Consider the following 21,149-nt stretch of genomic DNA (forward strand, 5'->3'; position numbering starts at 1 on the left):
CTTTTGCAAGGCACTGTACACTGTTATATGTTTAAAATGTTGGCTGTTTATTAAGGAATCTCGAAAACAGCCAGAGCGGTGACTATGTTGTAATTTCTTGATTGATGACGAAATCACTTCCATTTGTGGGCCATCAACAATATGCAACTTCTCTCCTCTCCCTTCCGTCACTCTTTTCTGTTTATGGACTTAGGTATATCTTTATTAAACAGTATAAAGCTACACGTTGAATCCCAAACAATGTACTATTACATGTTTATTTTTTAGTTGCAGGGTTAAAATAAACATTATTTCCATCCGTGCGCTCACTTCATTTGACAGAAAAGAAACATGGTCCAAGCACACCAACACAGTCGTGAAGAGGGCACAACAATGCCTCTTCCCCCTCAGGAGGCTGAAATGTTTTGGCATGGGCCCTCAGATTCTCAAAAGGTTCTACAGCTGCACCATTGAGAGCATCTTGACTGGCTGCATCACCACTTGGTATGGCAACTGCTTGGCATCCGACCGCAAGGTGCTACAGAGGGTAGTGCGTACGGCCCAGTACATCAATGGGGCCGAGCTCTCTGCCATCCAGGCCCTCTATACCAGGCGGTGTCAGAGGAAGGCCCTAAAAATTGTCAAAGACTCCAGCCACCCAGGTCACAGACTGTTCTCTCTGCTCCCGCATGGCAAGCGGAACCGATGCACCAAGTCTGGAACAAACAGGACCCGGAACAGCTTCTACCCTCAAGCCATAAGACTGTTAAATAGTTAACCAAATAGCTACCTGGACTATCTGCATTGACCCTTTTTGCACAAACTTATTTGACTCATCACATACAATGCTGCTACTATTTATCATCTGTCACATTCCTAGTTATATGTACATATCTACCTCAATTACCTCGTACCCCTGCACATTGACTCGGCACTGGTACCCCGTGTATATAGCCAAGTTGTTACTCGTGTATTTATTCCTTGTGTTATTATTTTTCTATTTATTATTTTTCTTTCTGTTATTTTAAAAATATATATACATTTTTTAAAACTTTAGTTTATTTAGTAAATATTTTCTTAAAACTACATTGTTGGGAAGGGCCCGTTAGTAAGCATTTCACTGTTAGTCGACACCTGTTGTTTACGAAGCATGTGACAAATACAATTTGATTTGACATTGGTTCATTAAGAGGGGACCCAACACCCAACCCTGTGGGACACCAGTTGCTCAGAGCTGGTTGTGTGCTGCTCTATTCAACCTGTTCCTTTATAATTCACAAACGACCACCTTCACTAACTACACTCTTTAGGGGCATGCAAGGCTGTTTTCACATTCGGTACATAGTTCAGGGCACAAGGGGAATATGGACTTGACAACAGGTCATAAATAAATGGGACATTCCCAGCAGTAAAGGGATCACGCCACGGCAAATTACTTTTCTTGCCAGAGAGCGACAGGGGAGGAGAATTATATAACATGCGCTTCCACAGTAATAGAGAGAGCCGAGTAAATCACATTAACACTCACCACATTGTACAGGCCGATGCACCAGCGCTCAAACAGAATCTGACCAGAGAATCCATTGACGAAGGCAAACCAGATCTGAAGGAGACAAAACACCAGAGCAAAGAGGACATTAGAAGTGCAACATTGAGGAAGAAAGGCACGTAAGGTGATTGTCATTAAGAAAAAAAAAAAAACACATTCTGCCAACACAAAGGCAATGGTTTCACGTCTTTACTCAAAGTGAATCTTTTCCTTTTCAACTGATATCACATTTATCTTTTAGGTGTTTTTTCAAGCGGTAGATAGGGTTCCTTCATCAGTGATAGAAGTGCATGTGGTCTCTCCCCCTCCACCGTTTGAATGCATGCTTTCCATCACTGATAGTAATGGAGAGTGGTGTCCCCATTAGTCGATTAGCATCAGTCCATGTGTGTCCAAAGAGGATCTGCAGATATCACACCATTACCCTCAATCCCTGATGGGACATGTTTTACTGTCCAATGACGATAAAGAAACTTCACATTGACACCTACTACACATACCAATACAATATCATCAATTACTACAACGTTAACTTTGGTTAAAATAATGTATTGCCAATAGGTGTAATCAAAAAGACATCCTGACATTAAGTAATACGCCCTTTACTAAAGGAAAGAATTGAAGAAACATTTTCCCGGCAATGTAAAAAGAGCTAAAATTAGTCTAAAATCTAATCTTGGTCCTTTTGAAGTTCTGACCTGTGCTCAACACATCATTAGTCTCTGAAGGCAACGCCTCTCAAACTTTGTGGGGGACAGGAGACAGGGACCAAGACTGACTGAATTAGTGGGTACGAGTGGGAGTGGGAAAACGAAGCCTAAGAGATACCATTTCCACAGTGTAATATTTCCAATGGATTTAGCCTGGGATAACATCTGAACATACAGTATATCAAGCCCACCGTTTCCCTCCAATGAGCCAGCCAGCAACATCCAAGTGACAGCCAGCCTTAGTGATGAGGCAGGAGCCAGGGGATTGGACAGACTGGCTGGATAAAGACAGCCTTGGATCTGCTCACGAGGGAGGAGAGGGGAGGTGAAGATAATGTATCTAAACCATATGAATCTTAGTTATCACCTCATTCCTTGATTAGTCAGACTTGTCTGGACACAGCTTCACCTGTCAGGCAAGAAACTAAACTGCCACGGCTTTGGAAAACAGGGAAGTGTACATTTAGCTGGTTGTTGCTCTAACACTAACAACTACCGAAAACTAGTACCTTTTGGAGAAATATCCAGAGACTGCAACGATAACACATTTTGTCATTGATGGTAGACTTGTTTCCATATAAATAACGTAAATCGATTTCCAACCATGTTAATTAAAGCATATGACAAGCAAAGAAAGGGCTTGTTGTTTTCCGGTGAGAAACAGCCTGTCTGTCTCTGTGTAATTGTGTGGACAGACAGTGGCGCTGGACAGACCCTTTCTGTTGGGTTGCTGTGCTGTGCCACGGCAAGGCTGTGAACATTTCCTCGCTTCATTTAACTGCATTATGAAGGCCTGAAATGCTACATATTCTCGGTTCGGACTAAGGGCCTCACCCGCCACCGCCACCCACTCTCTACATGACAAATTCCCAATCCACCAGCCAGGCCCTTCCCATTCAATCGAGCGAATGCGCGAAAATGTTCCCAAAACAAATGTCTGTCACCCGCCCACCCCTCCTGTTCATTCTCTTGGGCGAGGAGAGTGAAGCAAGTGTGTGTATGCATGCTCCTAAACCCCACTCCCTCTCCCCCACCTCTTCCCTCCATCAGGTGCATTCTACCATGATGTTGTTTTTTAAAGTGGGGGCCGCTGGTGGTCAACTCCTGTTTTTCTTTTACACACACACACACACACACACACACACACACACGTTAAAAGAACGTGACTCCCCCGGAGATGTTTTGCTTTGTGCTCCCTCTGTATTTTTGGGGAAATCTACACCTGATGTATTCGGAGCATGTGACAATTTCATTTAATTAGAATCCCATGGTACAGTACATCCATCAGAAATAAAATAGATGTGTTTAAGGATCTGTCTTCATGAAACTAATATATAGGCCCCGTTGCTACGGGTTACAGCAAGACGAGGCGAAAGCCACGGAGCAGGTTAAACCGGCAGTGTGGTGTGGCTGGCCTAGCAGGCGGGTCAAAGTGCTGAATTAATTAAGGGCCGGCTCAATGAGGGGCTCCGGGCTGATATATTGTTGTGCTAAGTTGAAAAAGAACCCTTTTCAGAGCATGCTGTAACAGCTTCTGCGTGAGTGTTTTGGCCTGGTCCTTCAGGTCCCGCTAGCGCCCTTCTCTCCCTCTCTCTCGAGAGATGCATTGATTCGCTCATTAGGGGAAGGTCCAGGCAGGGGTTTTTCCTTCATATTTTCCCCCTCAGCAGAGGGCTGGCGGCTGGCCTCTCTCTCCCACATTCTGAAAAACAGATCGGAGGAAGGAGGGAAAGGGAGCCGCCGATAAAGAAGCTCCCTGGTTACTCATCAGCAGAATCAAAAATCAATGATTCCGAAACGCCGTCCCACAGCTCCGTAGGCATCTGTGTGGGAAGAAGGGGGTGGAGGGAGAGAGAGGAGTGACATTTGTCCTCAACAAAACGACAGCACTCTTTGCGCCTATGCAGAACCCCTGAAAAAATCCAAACAGACTCCTTATCCCCCATATAAAAAGGCAAAGGAGAAAGAGAGGGGTATGAAGGAAGAGAACGAGAGGGGTATGAAGGAAGAGAAAGAGAGGGGTATGAAGGAAGAGAAAGAGAGGGGTATGAAGGAAGAGAAAGAGAGGGGTATGAAGGAAGAGAAAGAGAGGGGTATGAAGGAAGAGAAAGAGAGGGGTATGCTCCAGGCGTTCTCCAGGCTTTCTGAGCCGCACCGAATGAGCCTCTTGTAATTACCTCATAAATGCCACTTGTCCATCAGTCTCTCTGGGGCTGCTTGACGACGTGTCAATCAAGCCAAGTAGTGCTCGGCTGGACCAAACATTTGAAGTAAGTCGCTATGGCAACATCATTGAAAAGGTCTCAGTTTGAATGTGGCTAATCCTTCCAGTTTGTCAAATTTTAGCATTGCAAGATTATAGACAAAGGAAAGAAAGTAGTGTATGACTGCTGCGTTGAATATCCTTTGGCATGTGTGTAATTTATAACTTCACAGTATCTTCAGCTCCCTCATTTCCCCCGTAATGTTCTGATCATCATTGTCTCCCTCCAACCATACCTCACAAAGTTAAGAAAAAGTTAAGTCCTGTCAAGTTTGAGTGTTCCTTCAGAAAAAGACAGCTCATTAGCTGGGGAAGAGCGAGACCATGAGAAACCTGACTGGGGCATTGAATGGTAGCCCCACCTGTCCCTCCAGCAGACAGCCTCACTTCCTGATGCTCAATTAACCTCCTTCCATCCAGGCTCCCAGCAAAACAGCAATTATAACACAGCTTCTGCTCCCACCATCGGACATCTGTATATAATGACGAGATGTTCATGTCTCCGCCCTAAAAATGGGAGTCGTTGTCCCAAAGGTGGGAAAGGCAGGCGACAAGCTTAGGTCCAAAATAAGCCCATAGAAACGCATTGGGCTTATTTTGGACACATTTTGGCGAGAGTGAAACCTCTCGCTTCGCCTCTTCCTCTCTGCCTACACTCACATTCCCTACAATGGCCTTGAACCCCCCCACCCCCCCCCCCCTATGCTTTTCAAACCACCAAAGGCTAATGCTAGACAGAGAAGTAGAGAACAGAACAAGCCAGGCCCGGCCAGGCCACAGTCCTCTATACAATCTCCTAGCCATGGTATTCAGTTTCTAATACACACTGTAACAGACAATGTTCTCAGAAAAAAGTAAAAATTCCCCATTTCTACCTTTCTCCCAGTTTCTGCTTCTAGGACATGACCTGGGAGCGGGAGAGTCAAAAACATGTGCTCACAAAAGTAAACCTATGAGTGCAACAAATGTAACTTTTAGCCCTCCCCTGGGTTGCTTGTGTCTTGGCTGTCAGGCCCTTACAAAACAGGGGCGTTTGATACTTTACAAAGAAGCAAAACAGTGAAGAAATCCTCTATTATGTATATGAATCCCCTGTAGGAGGGTAGTGAGGGGGGGGGGGGGGGGGGGAGGGGGGGGGGGGGTTACATTTTCAGGGAGTTAACAAAAGGTGTGCTGGGAAGGGACTCGCCTTGCGGACAGAACTGTAGGCTGCACAAGCTGAGAGAAACAACCTGCTTATGAAAAGGGAACTGGTATATTTGAAAGAGCGCTGGTGGCTGGACACAAGAGGCTAAATAAAGTGGGGGAATAATTCAGACAGGAAAACGTTGTAATGAGCTTGTTTTGCTCAGAGTCTCCCACCACCACAAGTCAAGTCCATGTATCATTTACATAAAGGAACGAGAGAGGGTCATATGGCCTGGTGTGTGATGAGAACCGCCGGTCTTTGGCAATCATTTCAACATTTTTGCCAACTATTTCAAGTTCAAAGAGTGTTTCCCAGTGGGTGCAACAAGATTACCCCAAGGGGGAAAAAGCCAAGACAACAAAATTTGCATTTACATTTAAAGGTCTAATTTCTGACCATGCCGTGTATTTGCCTCCATCACCGGCGGCCCTTGATTGCAATTTGAATTTCATTTTTGTTTCTCATTTACATTTGGTATCCTTTACCTAAATGGTTTGACGGAAATCCAAGCTGTACTTAGTGTGTACACTGAGTCAAAGGGAAATGGTGAATGAGACAAAAAATACAAGGATCTGTATGTCTATGGTGCCCTATGAAAATGAAAGGATTGCCTGTTGCAGTGTCAACAAAGGCAGTTTACTACCATTAAAAATGGTTATGTTATCTTGGACATCAGAGTCTCTCAGAAGTCATGTCCCAACAGTGCAAAGATCTGTGATCCATTGAAAGACATTGTTTCTATAGACGTGGGCCATCATACATAGACAAGACGCAGACATGCTGGAATCCTTGAGGTTACGCTGAGATTTACCGCAGCACATAAACCAAAACGAAGATGAAAAAGGAGTTCAAAGATCAAGTGGCCCAGAAAAATATGGAAAAAAATAACATTTTAAAGGGCTCATATTTCCGTACGGGTTGTGTCGCTTACAGCGTACAACCCTACGGTGTCTGTAATGCGCCGTGAGCATTTTGTCAGCAGTGGTGACATTCTCATGACATCATCAGGATGATTGGGCCCAGAAGCCCCTTGTCTAATCCTCCAGCGCGCCCAGAAGCACACAGTGATGTCTCACTCAGGGGGGAGAGGGGAGTATGTAATTCACTGTGTCTGTATCACTGGCTCCCAATGGACAGACATCTCGGGCACAAGGATTGCCAGCCAAAAGCTAATTGGCGACTTCACTGCTTCAGAGACTTTCAGAAAAACATTGAGCTGTTCCAGAGGTGCAACTTCCTTCAGTCAAGTGTGTTGGGCTATAGATCAAACCGTCCGAGCACCCTGTGATAAAGTTGGTGCTGATAGCAAGCCGTCAGCTTGTCAGATCACTCTTGTTTGTAGATCTGAAACGGCTATCAGCACGAGGCCTGGCTTCTGTCAAATGCCATCACAGACCACAGAGGCCAAAATGCTTCACATGGTGAACAGCATTCCTATTATCTATACTACAGCTTTCTAAAAACTGCCATTGGATTCTTGGCTACTGGGTGTCAGTAAAGCTGAATATACATGGAATCTGTTTTATAGCATATGTTATATATATCTGTATATAGACTTAGACAAATTGGCAAACTAGCATATAGGGCATAGGCATAGTTATAAAAAAAATACAAAAGAGGAAAATCCCTTCACTTCAAGCTGGTAATGTCATGCGGAAAATCCACCTTTTTTAATGCCACTGCCCTGGGAACCCTACTGAGGCGGTTGGTGTCAAGAGAGCTGCATGACTTACCTCGATGATGTACAGGACAATGTTCTTGTAGAAGCAGTACAGGATACACTTGGATACGCGGTTGTAATTCCAGGCGCCGTGGACCAGCAAAAGATTCTTCAAGTATTTGAACTGCGTGGGAGGGCAGGGAGAAGAAGGGCCAAGATAAATGAATAACCTAAAAGTTGTAAGACTGGCATTATAGAGTTTACATACAGAGTGTTCCTGGACAACCCAGGACCGGGGCTATGCCTTGAGGAAAAAACTGCATTTGAGAGGAACTCTTAGATTAAATAAAGGAACAATCTTATCGTCGTTTGAAAGCAGGAAACTGAAGGGCAGTTGAGGGCAAGGTCTTCACGGATACATTTCAGGCATTTTTTGTCACAGTTTAATACAGCTTGGGCTTAGTTTTGCCTTAAGTTGTTGAAAAGGGAAAGGGGCAGAGAGGGGGTACACTCTCCCAGGGCTCCACATAATACTTTAATGGCTTTCTGATAAGCCTACTATTTGGGGCATGCGGCGGACTTCATATTCGTGTAATCGCTTGTTGATAACATTGATTAGATTGAGAAGGTTGCTCTTGGGCAATTGTTTTGTCTTGGTTACCGTCAAGCTTAGCTTTTACAAACAACACACATACTGTAACACTGATGTAGGGATGTTCAACATCTCATCCTGTTTTCCAGTTCTATGGACCTTGAGTTCTATGTAACTTCTAAGTAATTTACTTCTATGTAATGCATAGGCCTTTATGAAGTCAAACGCCAACAGAATTGTGATTATTTGAACGGCCAAGTCGTCTTTCAAAGAAACAGCAGGGAGGAGACGGTATTCCTTAGCAAATTAAAGCATTTAAGGGGATCCTGCTCTGCTGACCCCGGGCACTCTGAGATCAAACGGCTTGTATTCCCACAGTCATGAGCTGATGACAGATGGAAAGCAGAGGCGCCTGGGCCCTGAACTTAATTCAGCTGATCTCAGAACAAGTTTCACAGTGCTGTTTGTACATCTCAATCACATAGAACTAGAATGTATTGCTGACCTCACAAAATTGATTTCCAAGTAAAAGGACAGTACTGCACTATAAATTATTTTCAGGTTGTTTAATGCTGAACTGTCTTCCTATGCAGCTATGATGCTACAGTCTATATAATCAATACATTGTCTGGAGTGAGTCTGGACAGGGCTGTGGCCTGTACAGTACAATTCAAGGAAACAACTTATGCAATTGCAAAGGTCGATTTTATTGCACAGTAAATTGCAGAAGGTACACTGTTACACGCCAATGAGGGTGAAACAACACGCCTGGAAGGTAATTCGATACGTTACTGAGATGCAACCTAAACGGATTAAATTAAGCCGTCTGCTTTCGTCATTCTGAATGTCATGTAGATAGATAGTGGGGGCACTTAAGACAAGACAGTCTCTGGCAGAGTAATCTGATGCCATGGAGACAGCATCGTGCTTTAGTGAACTAGTCTTGGCTCGCTCACAGACCCTGTGGCTATATGTACAGTGAGGCATAGAGAGCACATACCATGAAATAATGGAGAGACATGAAAACATGTAGCCATGATACAGTATATAAGCCCTGTCGCTTTTGTTACCGCCACAATGCTGCTTATGCAAGATGACTTTCAGAGATACTGGTTACTGAGATAGAATAATGCGTGTACATAAGGATTTTCAAGATGGGGTTTCTATATCAGTTCCTAACTGTGGCTATAGAATAAGGTGTCAACAGATGCCTGTCCTGCTACTGCTCACCTGGGTAAGTTAAGATGACCCATCTGATCCACTGATACTGGCACACTTGCCCAAAGTATTTTTTATTTATTTTACCTTTATTTAACTAGGCAAGTCAGTTAAGAACAAATTCTTATTTCAATGATGGCCTACACCGGCCAAACCCGGATGACGCTGGGCCAATTGTGCGCCGCCCTATGGGACTCCTAATCACTCCCAAAGTAAACCCCTCTAACCCTAACACTCCTTTCAAACTCCTCACCTGTGGGAGTAAGGAGTTGCCCCTAGACGGGGTCAGGTTGACATTTTCCCCACTAATGGTTAATGTTAGGCTTGGGGGAGGGGAAGCTGATCCTAGATCTGTACATAGGAAAAACGTCCCTCTGGAGCCCTCACCTGTGCGATAGAGTAGTCGGAGGAGTTGGCGGCCTGCAGGCCCTCGTTGCCAGAGATGCCCACACCCACGTGTGCTGTCTGGATCATTCCCACGTCGTTGGCGCCGTCGCCGATGGCGAGCGTGATCACCTTCACCTGCTTCTTCACCATCTCCACCACCTCAGACTTCTGCAGCGGGGACACCCTAAAAGGAGAGTAGGACGTGACGCAGGACGTTAGAATGAGATGGGACATGATTGGTTTAACTGTCCGTGAAGCAGGACGTTAGAATGAGATGGGACATGATTGGTTTAACTGTCTGTGACGCAGGACGTTAGAATGAGATGGGACATGATTGGTTTAACTGTCCGTGAAGCAGGACGTTAGAATGAGATGGGACATGATTGGTTTAACTGTCTGTGACGCAGGACGTTAGAATGAGATGGGACATGATTGGTTTAACTGTCCGTGACGCAGGACGTTAGAATGAGATGGGACATGATTGGTTTAACTGTCTGTGACGCAGGACGTTAGAATGAGATGGGACATGATTGGTTTTACTGTCTGTGACGCAGGACGTTAGAATGAGATGGGACATGATTGGTTTAACTGTCCGTGACGCAGGACGTTAGAATGAGATGGGACATGATTGGTTTAACTGTCTGTGACGCAGGACGTTAGAATGAGATGGGACATGATTGGTTTAACTGTCCGTTTTCTTCATGTCTGCAAAACACATTTCACACTTTCAGCCATTTTCCAGAACTGACCAATCGAAGCGAGGTGCAGACATCTACACAATGCTGATTAATACAACAGAAAGCATTCTGTAAAGTTCATCTCATAGTGCTTTCCTAATTCTGAAGAACAAAAAAGGGAGTTGCAAAGGTGGGTTGGTGCCGAGCCGACTAACAACAAAACACAAGGCCGAGGCTGTACTCGAAACTGAGACGAGGTCTTTGAAACAATGTCGCTTTAGGTATTACACAAGCAATTTATCTCATTTTCTGGATGATAATTCTTGACGACAGACATTCTCCTTCCCCGTGTCTGCGGACCTCATCCACCCCTGACCCCTGGCTGACCTCCCTGGCTGCCTGCGCCTGTAAAACCACTCGTTATGTGATGGATCTGCCACTTTCTGTGGTCTCTCCTTTTTCGAGCTCTCCAACTTTTACCCCTGAAATGACAGGCTGAGTCTTACAGGCTCCCGGAGCTCCAAGCTACAGAGCTTTCTCTGCCTTGGCCCAGGTCGAAGACATGGCATGCATCCAAAATGGCACCCTATTCCCTATATAGTGCACTACTTTTGACAAGGGCTCTATATAGGGAATAGGGTGCCATTTGGGACGCAACCCATGATGTACAGCTACAGTACAAAAACTCTCAAGAGAAGGTGTTGTAAACTGGATGTCGTGGTTAGGGTTAGCCAAACCCAGTGAGACAGGTTTATGTTTTTTCTATGTGCCTAAAGAGACCTCCTTGTTCATCTCCCGAGGTCTGTCAGCGCTCAGGGTGCTGTATAACGAGAGAAAGTAGCACAAAAAAAAGCTGATGTCATGTATTGGATCACGGCAGTGATGTCATGTATTGGATCACGGCAGTGATGTCATGTATTGGATCACGGCAGTGATGTCATGTATTGGATCACGGCAGTGATGTCATGTATTAGATCACGGCAGTGATGTCATGTATTGGATCACGGCAGTGATGTCATGTATTGGATCACGGCAGTGATGTCATGTATTGGATCACGGCAGTGATGTCATGTATTGGATCACGGCAGTGATGTCATGTATTGGATCACGGCAGTGTGGCACCTGTATGTAGTTTGTTGTTGTTCCTAAAAAACGTGGCAGTGATTTCTGTCCAGACCTTCTGAGCACTTCAGTACTTCCCTTTATTTATGCGGCCAGTGCAAATCAACACACGCAGCAGCTTCGTAATTCTAACGTTACCATTTTATATTTGACTACCTCAGGTTTTAAATTGCTAAAATACATGAGCTACACACTAAATGATTACCTTTCAGGACAGTGCATAAACCTTTGAATGGGCAGGTTTGTCATGATTTGCTCCTACGATACATTAGGCTAAATTTAATGCCAGCTGAACTAACCATTTTGGGATTCTCTGTACTTGGAGTCTTGGTTCTCAGTTCTCTCAACAGGAAACATCCAATGAGCGTCTGAATCGGAGTATAGTGTGGCTCTAACACATTTCGAACAGTAAACTTATTTAGTTGAAAGCATGTACTATGTACACACACTATAGTGTAACGCTGTTATAGGTGACTGGGCCTTACCTGCAGCATATCACGGCTTTACAGGACAAGGCGAGGTCTAGGAAGTACTGCCGTGCTCCAAACGTGAGGGCGTATTTTAGCGTCTTTCCGTCGATGATGAGAGCGAAATCATTCTCCTTGTAAAGGGCGTCTCCCAGCATTCCACAGTGGTGGCTGAGGGTCTCCCTGGTTGCCTGAAAAAGGTACACAGTTCCTCATCATTAGAACTATCTAGACAGAATACATGATACAAATTACAATGAAGTAAATTAAATATGGTTATCAATGTAATGCTTTTGAGAGAACACGATGCTTGGCAACCCTATTCTCCAGTGATTTCATTGACATCATCGATCCCGTTATTATTTTTACAGTGTTATTGTGACATATGGTAAAGATTATTCAAGCTTGCCAAGCCAATTTAGATTTGTTACAGATGATAGAACATCATGCAAGGATAGAACATAAGAAAATAAAAACACACAAAAACACGTAAGGCATACTCCATTAGAAATGGTTTGATGGTTCATTTGGAAAAGCATAACTTTACACTGGCATTAATACCAATAGCATAGCAAAGAGAAAAGTGGTTTCTACTCTCTCACGGCGCAGTTCCATAATTTTGTTCTCAGCAACCAAGTACTGTACAGTCATCTGGGTTTACGAGCTATTTTTCAGGAATGTCCCGAGCCAGCTGAATTTGTTCAAACTGGTAGCCAGGAATATTTCCATATGCTGATTAAACCTGGACGATTTTAATCACTGCCGACTTGAATATACGGATACTACATTTACCCCTCTGTTGGTTTTACGTTTCAAACTCAGAATTTCTCTTCAAATGGCAAATAGGGCCTTAAATAGGAGACTGTTATTCTAAGGGTTAGGGTGTGCTGGCGGATGGGTGGTGTTTGGCTTGGGAAAGCACTGAACCTCGATAGAATTTCCCCCATAAAGAGTGATTCCTCGGATCATCTGCTGGAGCGAAGGCTCGTAAGTAGGGGCTCCCGTGAGGACAGACACCCTAGACATATGTCATTGGGATCCGCCATCCTCTGCGTTTCATGTCGGAAACCGAGAAGCGCGTACGGGTCCCTGCTAGATACGATTTCCACAGATCTCAGGTCAGCGCTGTGCTTGAAAGCCCATTCGAAAGTCCTAAATTGTAACCTGGCTTGCGAGCGTCTTCGGAGGCCCCATCTTTTATAAGTCCCTAAATCAATGAGGGCTGGTAAAAAGATAAGCCCTTGCTCTCTCCACTCTCCGTTCTCTTACTAAGCTGCCGTATAGCAGCTGTCCTCCATGTTTGACCTGTGTTTTACATGCCTACTGGACAGAATATCCAGACTCCCAGCCAAGAGGCGATTACTAAAACCCCAAACCGAGCAAAAAGTTTGGGACGTGAATGGATGTATTCTCGAGTCGTGTGTGTGATATAGTGCTACGATGACAAGCGATGTTGAAATGCCATAAATATTGAGGATGGCCGGTAAGATTAAGTGCCCTCTAACAGGGGCGGCTAAGGCCAACATCCTGCACTCAGGAAAGCCCAGGATGGAGATTGGACCTAGTCGTGGTGACATCATCTGTGCATCTGGAGAGAAAACTTCTCCAACCATCTCCCAGATGCCAAACCCATCAGGAAATGAAACCCCAATCAAGGATCCATTTCTAAGAGTGACCGGAACAGATATGGATGTGCTTATAAAAGAGGATTGTGAGGATTGCGAGCATGTGGTTTTGGGGCCATGGGCTTGGTTAACGGAAATAAGATATCAGACTGCTTAAAACAACATGGATGAAACGTGATCGCAGCTCTGGTAATATTTATTTGGGCAGTAGGATACATTGCATCTTCTAGAGCAGTGGTTCCCTAACTTTTTTACTCTGGCCCCACTTCCATTATTGGGGATCAACATTGTCCTGTATGACTAACAGCCCATAACTAAGAAGTGACTGAAAGGATTGTAAGGGGAACTCAAAGAAGGGCGGAAAGTCGCCCTGTTTGCCCATTTGAGTGGTAGACTCCGGCAGACTGGTGTGGTCTGAAGAGTGAGGTCAGTGTGTGAGACTCCCAGGTATCCGCGTCTGGGCGTGTGCGAGAGCGAGGGTATAAACTGGGTTACGAGACCTAGGTGGGCCGTTCCACCCGAAGGTGGTCACACCTAACGCATTGAACAGATGGCTCGGCCGGGCACGAGCATTATGAAATGCGGGAGTGACCTAGTGGTCATGAATGAGGCTTGGGAGGGGTCCGTTGAGGAGGGTTAGATACCTAAGGGCACTGACGGGGCCATGCAACCCTCTCCTGGCATAACAAAGCTCTGAAACCCAAGCTTGAAGGACAATATTTGGAGAGAAGGGCCTCAGGTTTCAAAGCCGACTGACCGACCGAGAGAGAGATGAAGAGAAAGAGAGATGGGGGGGCTAAAGAGGTAGAGAAATTGAACAAGAGAGAGGAGACAGGGAGGAGTGCAGCTGTCAGGACTTCTCCACATGAGCGTGCCCATCCCCTATCGGGGCCATAAAACAGCACACAGGCTTTCAAGCGCAGTGTGAGTGTGCGCTGGGGGAACAGCTACATACTACAGTGAGCATACTATCACATTTGATATCGTTATTCATCCTGGAACAAAAAAGAGAGATTCCTAATAGGGAACACTAATGTATGGAAGCCTGTGTACAGTACTGACTTTGTAAAGTATATGTCTGGGAATGTATGTGTTTGGATACAAGTGATTTATCACAAATTCATGATAACCACAAACAGTGCAGCCATTTGCTCAAGTAGGGTACCCATTCCCCCCCATTTCCTCTGAGGTATTTTAGTGCTAATGCTACTTGTCTCCTCCTAAAGCCTCTTTGTTATGGCTATACTGACCAGTTTAGCCTATGTGACTGGGTTGTGTTTGGTTTAGGAGTGGCTAATCAAGACTTTGAGCTCATTGTTGATGCAACTCTTGAGTGATGTAACAAACATGACACACTTGACAGGGATTCCGAGTTGGAGGACATGTATCCATTAGTCTCGTACAGTTCTATACAACCTTGGACTGACCCAAAGAGGGGCATATCCGACCCAGAGGGGCATATCCGACCCAGAGGGGCATATCCGACATACACAGATACATAAAGCACACAGACATATGCACATCCGTGCACACACCAACATCGACAATCCACGCAGGCACGCACACTTCCCAGTCAGTGTGTTCTTCAGGCCCAGTGTTCAGCCATGGCAGCTCCACCAGTCAGTGTGTTCTTCAGGCCCAGTGTTCAGCCATGGCAGCTCCACCAGTTAGTGTGTTCTTCAGGCCCAGTGTTCAGCCATGGCAGCTCCACCAGTCAGTGTGTTCTTCAGGCCCAGTGTTCAGCCATGGCAGCTCCACCAGTTAGTGTGTTCTTCAGGCCCAGTGTTCAGCCATGGCAGCTCCACCAGTTAGTGTGTTCTTCAGGCCCAGTGTTCAGCCATGGCAGCTCCACCAGTCAGTGTGTTCTTCAGGCCCAGTGTTCAGCCATGGCAGCTCCACCAGTTAGTGTGTTCTTCAGGCCCAGTGTTCAGCCATGGCAGCTCCACCAGTTAGTGTGTTCTTCAGGCCCAGTGTTCAGCCATGGCAGCTCCACCAGTTAGTGTGTTCTTCAGGCCCAGTGTTCAGCCATGGCAGCTCCACCAGTTAGTGTGTTCTTCAGGCCCAGTGTTCAGCCATGGCAGCTCCACCAGTCAGTGTGTTCTTCAGGCCCAGTGTTCAGCCATGGCAGCTCCACCAGTCAGGCATCAGGCAGAGAGGCCAGTGATGTCTGAGAAACAATGAGCCGTGGCACACACAAATTCTCCTCTGTCCTTCTGGTTTGACCCCTGACCCGTTTCTGCACTACACCCACTCCACACAGAAACCTTCAGATAGGCTTGACTCAAGCTTTGATTCATTTACATTTTTTACATTTTAGTCATTTAGCAGACGCTCTTATCCAGAGCGACTTACAGTTAGTGAGTGCACAAATTTTTCATACTGGCCCCCCGTGGGAAACGAACCCACAACCCTGGCGTTGCAAGCGCCATGCTCTACCAACTGAGCTACAGGGGACTATTTGACCATTTTACATTTATGGCCCAGTATAGGGGTTTAGATAAGCTTGCGCAAATCACATTTTCACGTAAATCATTATTGACGGCAATGGGAGATTTGCGCAAAAAGGTCAGTCAAGCAAGTGGATCTTAAGTCAGAATAACGCCCTGATTTTTAGAAGTGTGAGAAAGACTGATTGTATAGCAGTGAACATGTGTACCTTGCTCTCCATTCCCTCTCTTTGACTAAATTAGTCAATGAGCCAAAGTTGAAGCTTCAGCTAATGACCCCTTCCTTACTAGCTACTTCTTGGATAACAATTTTCACTTCGGGTCTCGGGGGGGGATGGAAGATTTAGCACAGAAGAGATCTCGGGTCGCTTTCAAGCCATCTAAAACTTCACCCTCTCTTTGAGAACTGTTTCTAAACACGGAAAAGGGGGGGAAAGAAGCGCTCCAATTACTCTCGGGCACCACATGAACTCCAATTCCCAGCAGCACCGCCGACAGGACCTCTGTTCATTGAGCCCGAATGAAGGGGGGGAGAGAATTCCTCCATATTTTACAAGCAAACTTATAGGCATCTGCTGAGCCACAGGAGAATGGGAGCTGACATTTCAAAATGGGCCATCCGCGTTTTATGCTTTATGAACGGCGGTGTCTGAAACTTCTCCTCTCTACCTCCATTTATCACACTAACCAGTCGGGTTGACAGAGTGAAGGTCGTCCGTCATCGCTGTATCCCCTCCTCCATCCCCTCTGTGCATCCCTCACTCCAGCTCCGACACACTGGGCACACACAGTGAGCGCTTCCTCCTCCACTCTGTTCCCTCCTTCCTCCCCTGGAGGACAGCAGCAGTGGTCCCTTGTCCTCCTTTACATCCCTCCAACAACAGACAAGGCTCTCCCTGCTGACCTCTTCCCTCTCTACTGCTCTACTTTTAAAGGGGTTTAGGGTGGGGTGGAGGGGTCCCCCCCGGGCCGTCTTCTGTTCTTTTCTCCATCTTGCAGAAGGCGGCATGCTGGGCTCTGGCTATGTGCTGACCGACATCCCCCTCTCCAACCAGCCCACTAGGCCCTGTCAGAGCCCCCAGACCCAACCCAGTCTTCTCTCCCAGCCCCATCAGAGTCCCCAGTCCCAACCCCATCAGAGCTCCCAGCCCCAACCCCAACCCCGACCCCCTCAGAACCCCCGGCCCTGTGACTAGCTGGGGTTTACTTTACTACAACCCTCAGTTTATACTTTACTTTACTACAACCCTCTGGATGGAGGCATCTTTGGACCAATCAGATCAGCTCTGAAAAATATCTGACATGGAAAGATCTGATGTGATTGGTCAAAAGACCAATTAGTGGAAATAAGATCAGAATTGGACTGGCTGTGTAAACGCAGCCTATGGGCTTGAAGCATATGCACTGTGGTCACTAGAGGCAACTAACACAACAGGGCGGGTTGTTACAGGAGAGTCAGAGAAGCCACTGACAGAGAGAAGAGAAAGAGAAGGAAAGACTAAGGAACAAAGAAAAATCAGTGTTTCCCCTAGGCGTGCTAGTGGGCGTGGCGGCCAAGGACGCTGTCTCCGATTTTAAAGGCCCTCCCCTTGGCCGCCACGCCAAGGGCGCTGTCTCTTGGCCGCAGAGACAAAATGGTGCTGTTTTAAAGCAAATGTTCTGCAATTCTACACATTTTGCCATGACTTATGCCGTGTTCTTATGCGATCTGAGTGACTCGAACATTATAACAAAATCAATGTTGGCCCCCATTACTGTCTAGTTTTTTGGGGAGTGATTGTTTGTTCTCAAAGATGATCTTATAAAAAAATATATAGCTCCATTATCTTTTCTACATACTTTCTATCTGGTTTTAGTCATTGAAGTTTACACAAAACTTATTTTCAGCATTTTTTGGAGTGGCGGCAACGATTTAGCAATCAACTAATGAGCTAACAGTAATCAACAGCACTAGCTGATTGGGGACACCGGGCCACACACAGAGCTCGGTCTTAAGCGAGATTACACCGTCAGGCATTTGTGGTGGTGACTTACCTTTGGCACAAAGAGCGTGTTTGGCATTCTTAGCGGGCTCCAGGGTACAAACCAGAACAGATTGGTGTTTTTGTTTCACACAGGGATGGATTAGGATTATCATTTGAGAGGGAGCGTTGCGATTTGGATTATGCTGAGTGACAGCACTACTAACATAATAACTAAAAACATTTGAAAATCCAATGCAACAGTTCAACAAAATAGCTTTTTAAAGGTGCAATCTGGCATTCAAAAAACAACAAAGCAGTCACCACTGGAGAAATGTAACCACTCTTAAATTCATAGACTGCGCTATACCATTAATTAAAAATTCCAAACATGGATGCATCAATCCCAGACTGTCCCTTTAAGGATATTATGGGACTATATACAGTCCACACCGTAAGCCTACAGGTTGCTAAAGTATAGCGCATTCCCTGTTCAATTAAAGTGATTTTGTAGATTATTATTAATAACATCTCATCAGTCTGCCATACTCACGTCAAGTGTGTCTTCGTTGATCACCAGCATGCCCATGTTCTTGGTCAGAAGTTTGCAGGAGTGTCCTGGAGAGGGTCAAGTGAAACAAGAGATGAGCTGCAATGTCCGTTTGTGCAAACATCAAAAACATACTGAAGTACAGTATACATTTTTTTCACACTGTCATATATTATATTGGTAACACTTCATTTGGATAGTCTGTAGAGCATCTACAGATGGACTATATATATATATATATATATTAGGGCTGTCAAAAATAGCGCGTTAACGACGTTAATTAGTTGTTTGCTGTTAATTACGTCAATTTTTTAAACGCATTTCACGCATGCGCAGTGTGACAAATTATTCAGGTCAGGAAAGTGGTTGGGAGCTAGAGGCGAGATGGAGCAAGGTGAGCAAAGTGGGCCTATTGACGGATTCAAATATAAAAAGAATGATGATGGTACAGTTAACAAGTACAAGGTTATTTGCAAGATTTGTAAGAAGGAGTTTCAATTTCACCGGAGCTGTTCAAGCTTGAAGTACCATGTCAACGCCAAACATGCGTTTGCTGGGCCGTCAGATTCAGCAAGTGGTTTGCGCCAGACCACGCTGAATGTTTGCAGGCAATTAACAAAATCAACCTCAGATAATTTGACCAACACAATAGCAAAATGGATTGCAAAGGATTGTAGACCCATTAGCATTGTAGAAGACTCAGGTTTCCTTGATGTTTTGCAAGTGGCGTCTCAAGACTCATTCTATAAGCCACCGTCAAGAGCCACAGCCAAAGACAAATATTATGGTGTGTAGTATGTTTCAGCTTGATTTAAAACACCATTATTTGGCTGTGTTAATAAACAGACATAATATGAAAATTATGTATCTGTGTCCTGTTATTTATCTTTTGGTATGCATTTCAGAAAAAAAATGGTTAGGATTCAGGTGTAATTGCAAATAGTGATTAATCATGATTAATCCACTGAAAATTCTGATTAATTTGATTAAAAAATTTAATCATTTGACAGCCCTAATATATATATATATATATATATATTTTTTTTTTATTTTTTTTTATTTTTTTTTTTATTTATTTATTTTTTTTTTATTTTTTTTTATTTCACCTTTATTTAACCAGGTAAGCCAGTTGAGAACAAGTTCTCATTTACAACTGCGACCTGGCCAAGATAAAGCAAAGCAGTGCGATAAAAACAACACAGAGTTACATATGGGGTAAAACAAAACATAAAGTCAAAAATACCACAGAAAATATATATACAGTGTGTGCAAATGTAGCAAGTTATGGAGGCAAGGCAATTAATAGGCCATAGTGCAGAATAATTACAATTACTATTAACACTGGAATGATAGTGCAAATAGAGATCCTGGGGTGCAAATGAGCAAAATAAATAACAATATGGGGATGTTATTGAGTTGAGTGGGCTAATTTCAGAAGGGCTGTGTACAGGTGCAGTGATCGGTAAGGTGCTCTGACAACTGATGCTTAAAGTTAGTGAGGGAGATAAGAGTCTCCAGCTTCAGAGATTTTTGCAGTTCGTTCCAGTCATTGGCAGCAGAAAACTGGAAGGAATGGCTGCCAAAGGAGGTGTTGGCTTTGGGGATGACCAGTGACATATACCTGCTGGAGCGCATACTACGGGTGGGTGTTGCTATGGTGACCAATGAGCTAAGATAAGGCGGAGATTTGCCTAGCAGTGATTTATAGATGGCCTGGAGCCAGTGGGCTAGATCTGAATGAATGAAATAATCTTATTAATTACTTTTTTCTTTACATAGTTGAATGTGCTGACAACAAAATCACACAAAAATGATCAATGGAAATCAAATTTATCAACCCATGGAGGTCTGGATTTGGAGTCACACTCAAAATGTAAGTGGAAAACCACACTACTGGCTGATCCAACTTTGATGTAATGTCCTTAAAACAAGTCAAAATGAGGCTCAGTAGTGTGTGTGGCCTCCACGTGCCTGTATGACCTCCCTACAACGCCTGGGCATGCTCCTGATGATGTGGTGGTCTCCTGAGGGATCTCCTCCCAGACCTGGACTAAAGCATCCGCCAACTCCTGGACAGTCTGTGGTGCAACGTGGCGTTGGTGGATGGAGCGAGCCATGATGTCCCAGATGTGCTCAATTGGATTCAGGTCTGGGGAACGGGCGGGCCAGTCCATAGCATCAATGCCTTCCTCTTGCAGGAACTGCTGACACACTCCAGCCACAAGGTCTAGCATTGTCTTGCATTAGGAGGAACCCAGGGCCGACCGCACCAGCATATGGTCTCACAAGGGGTCTGAGGATCTCATCTCGGTACCTAATGGCAGTCAGGCTACCTCTGGCGAGCACATGGAGGGCTGTGCGGCCCCCCAAAGAAATGCCACCCCACACCATGACTGACCCACCGCCAAACCGGTCATGCTGGAGGATGTTGCAGGCAGCAGAACGTTCTCCACAGCGTCTACAGACTCTGTCACGTCTGTCACATGTGCTCAGTGTGAACCTGCTTTCATCTGTGAAGAGCACAGGGCGCCAATGGCCAATTTGCCAATCTTGGTGTTCTCTGGCATATGCCAAACGTCCTGCACGGTGTTGGGCCGTAAGCACAACCCCCACCTGTGGACGTCGGGCCCTCATACCACCCTCATGGAGTCTGTTTCTGACCGTTTGAGCAGACACATGCACATTTGTGGCCTGCTGGAGGTCATTTTGCAGGGCTCTGGCAGTGCTCCTCCTGCTCCTCCTTGCACAAAGGC

General features: G+C 45.2%; 1 protein-coding gene across 2 annotated transcripts in view; it reads right to left on the bottom strand.

Annotated features, from left to right (window-relative positions):
- Positions 1 to 21,149, bottom strand: part of atp8a1 (ATPase phospholipid transporting 8A1) — a 182,245-nt gene that overhangs the window by 32,007 nt on the left and 129,089 nt on the right. For both annotated transcript variants that reach the window (XM_084150005.1, XM_084150006.1), the window contains exons 23-27: positions 18,400 to 18,464; positions 11,832 to 12,004; positions 9,548 to 9,731; positions 7,424 to 7,534; positions 1,508 to 1,582 (exon numbers count right to left, since the gene is read on the bottom strand). In XM_084150005.1, the coding sequence (XP_084006131.1) occupies positions 1,508 to 1,582; positions 7,424 to 7,534; positions 9,548 to 9,731; positions 11,832 to 12,004; positions 18,400 to 18,464 (608 nt within the window). The remainder of the gene's footprint in view (positions 1 to 1,507; positions 1,583 to 7,423; positions 7,535 to 9,547; positions 9,732 to 11,831; positions 12,005 to 18,399; positions 18,465 to 21,149) is intronic.

This window comes from Coregonus lavaretus (assembly GCF_964263955.1).
Source record: "Coregonus lavaretus genome assembly, chromosome: 32".
Taxonomy (NCBI): Eukaryota; Metazoa; Chordata; class Actinopteri; order Salmoniformes; family Salmonidae; genus Coregonus; species Coregonus lavaretus.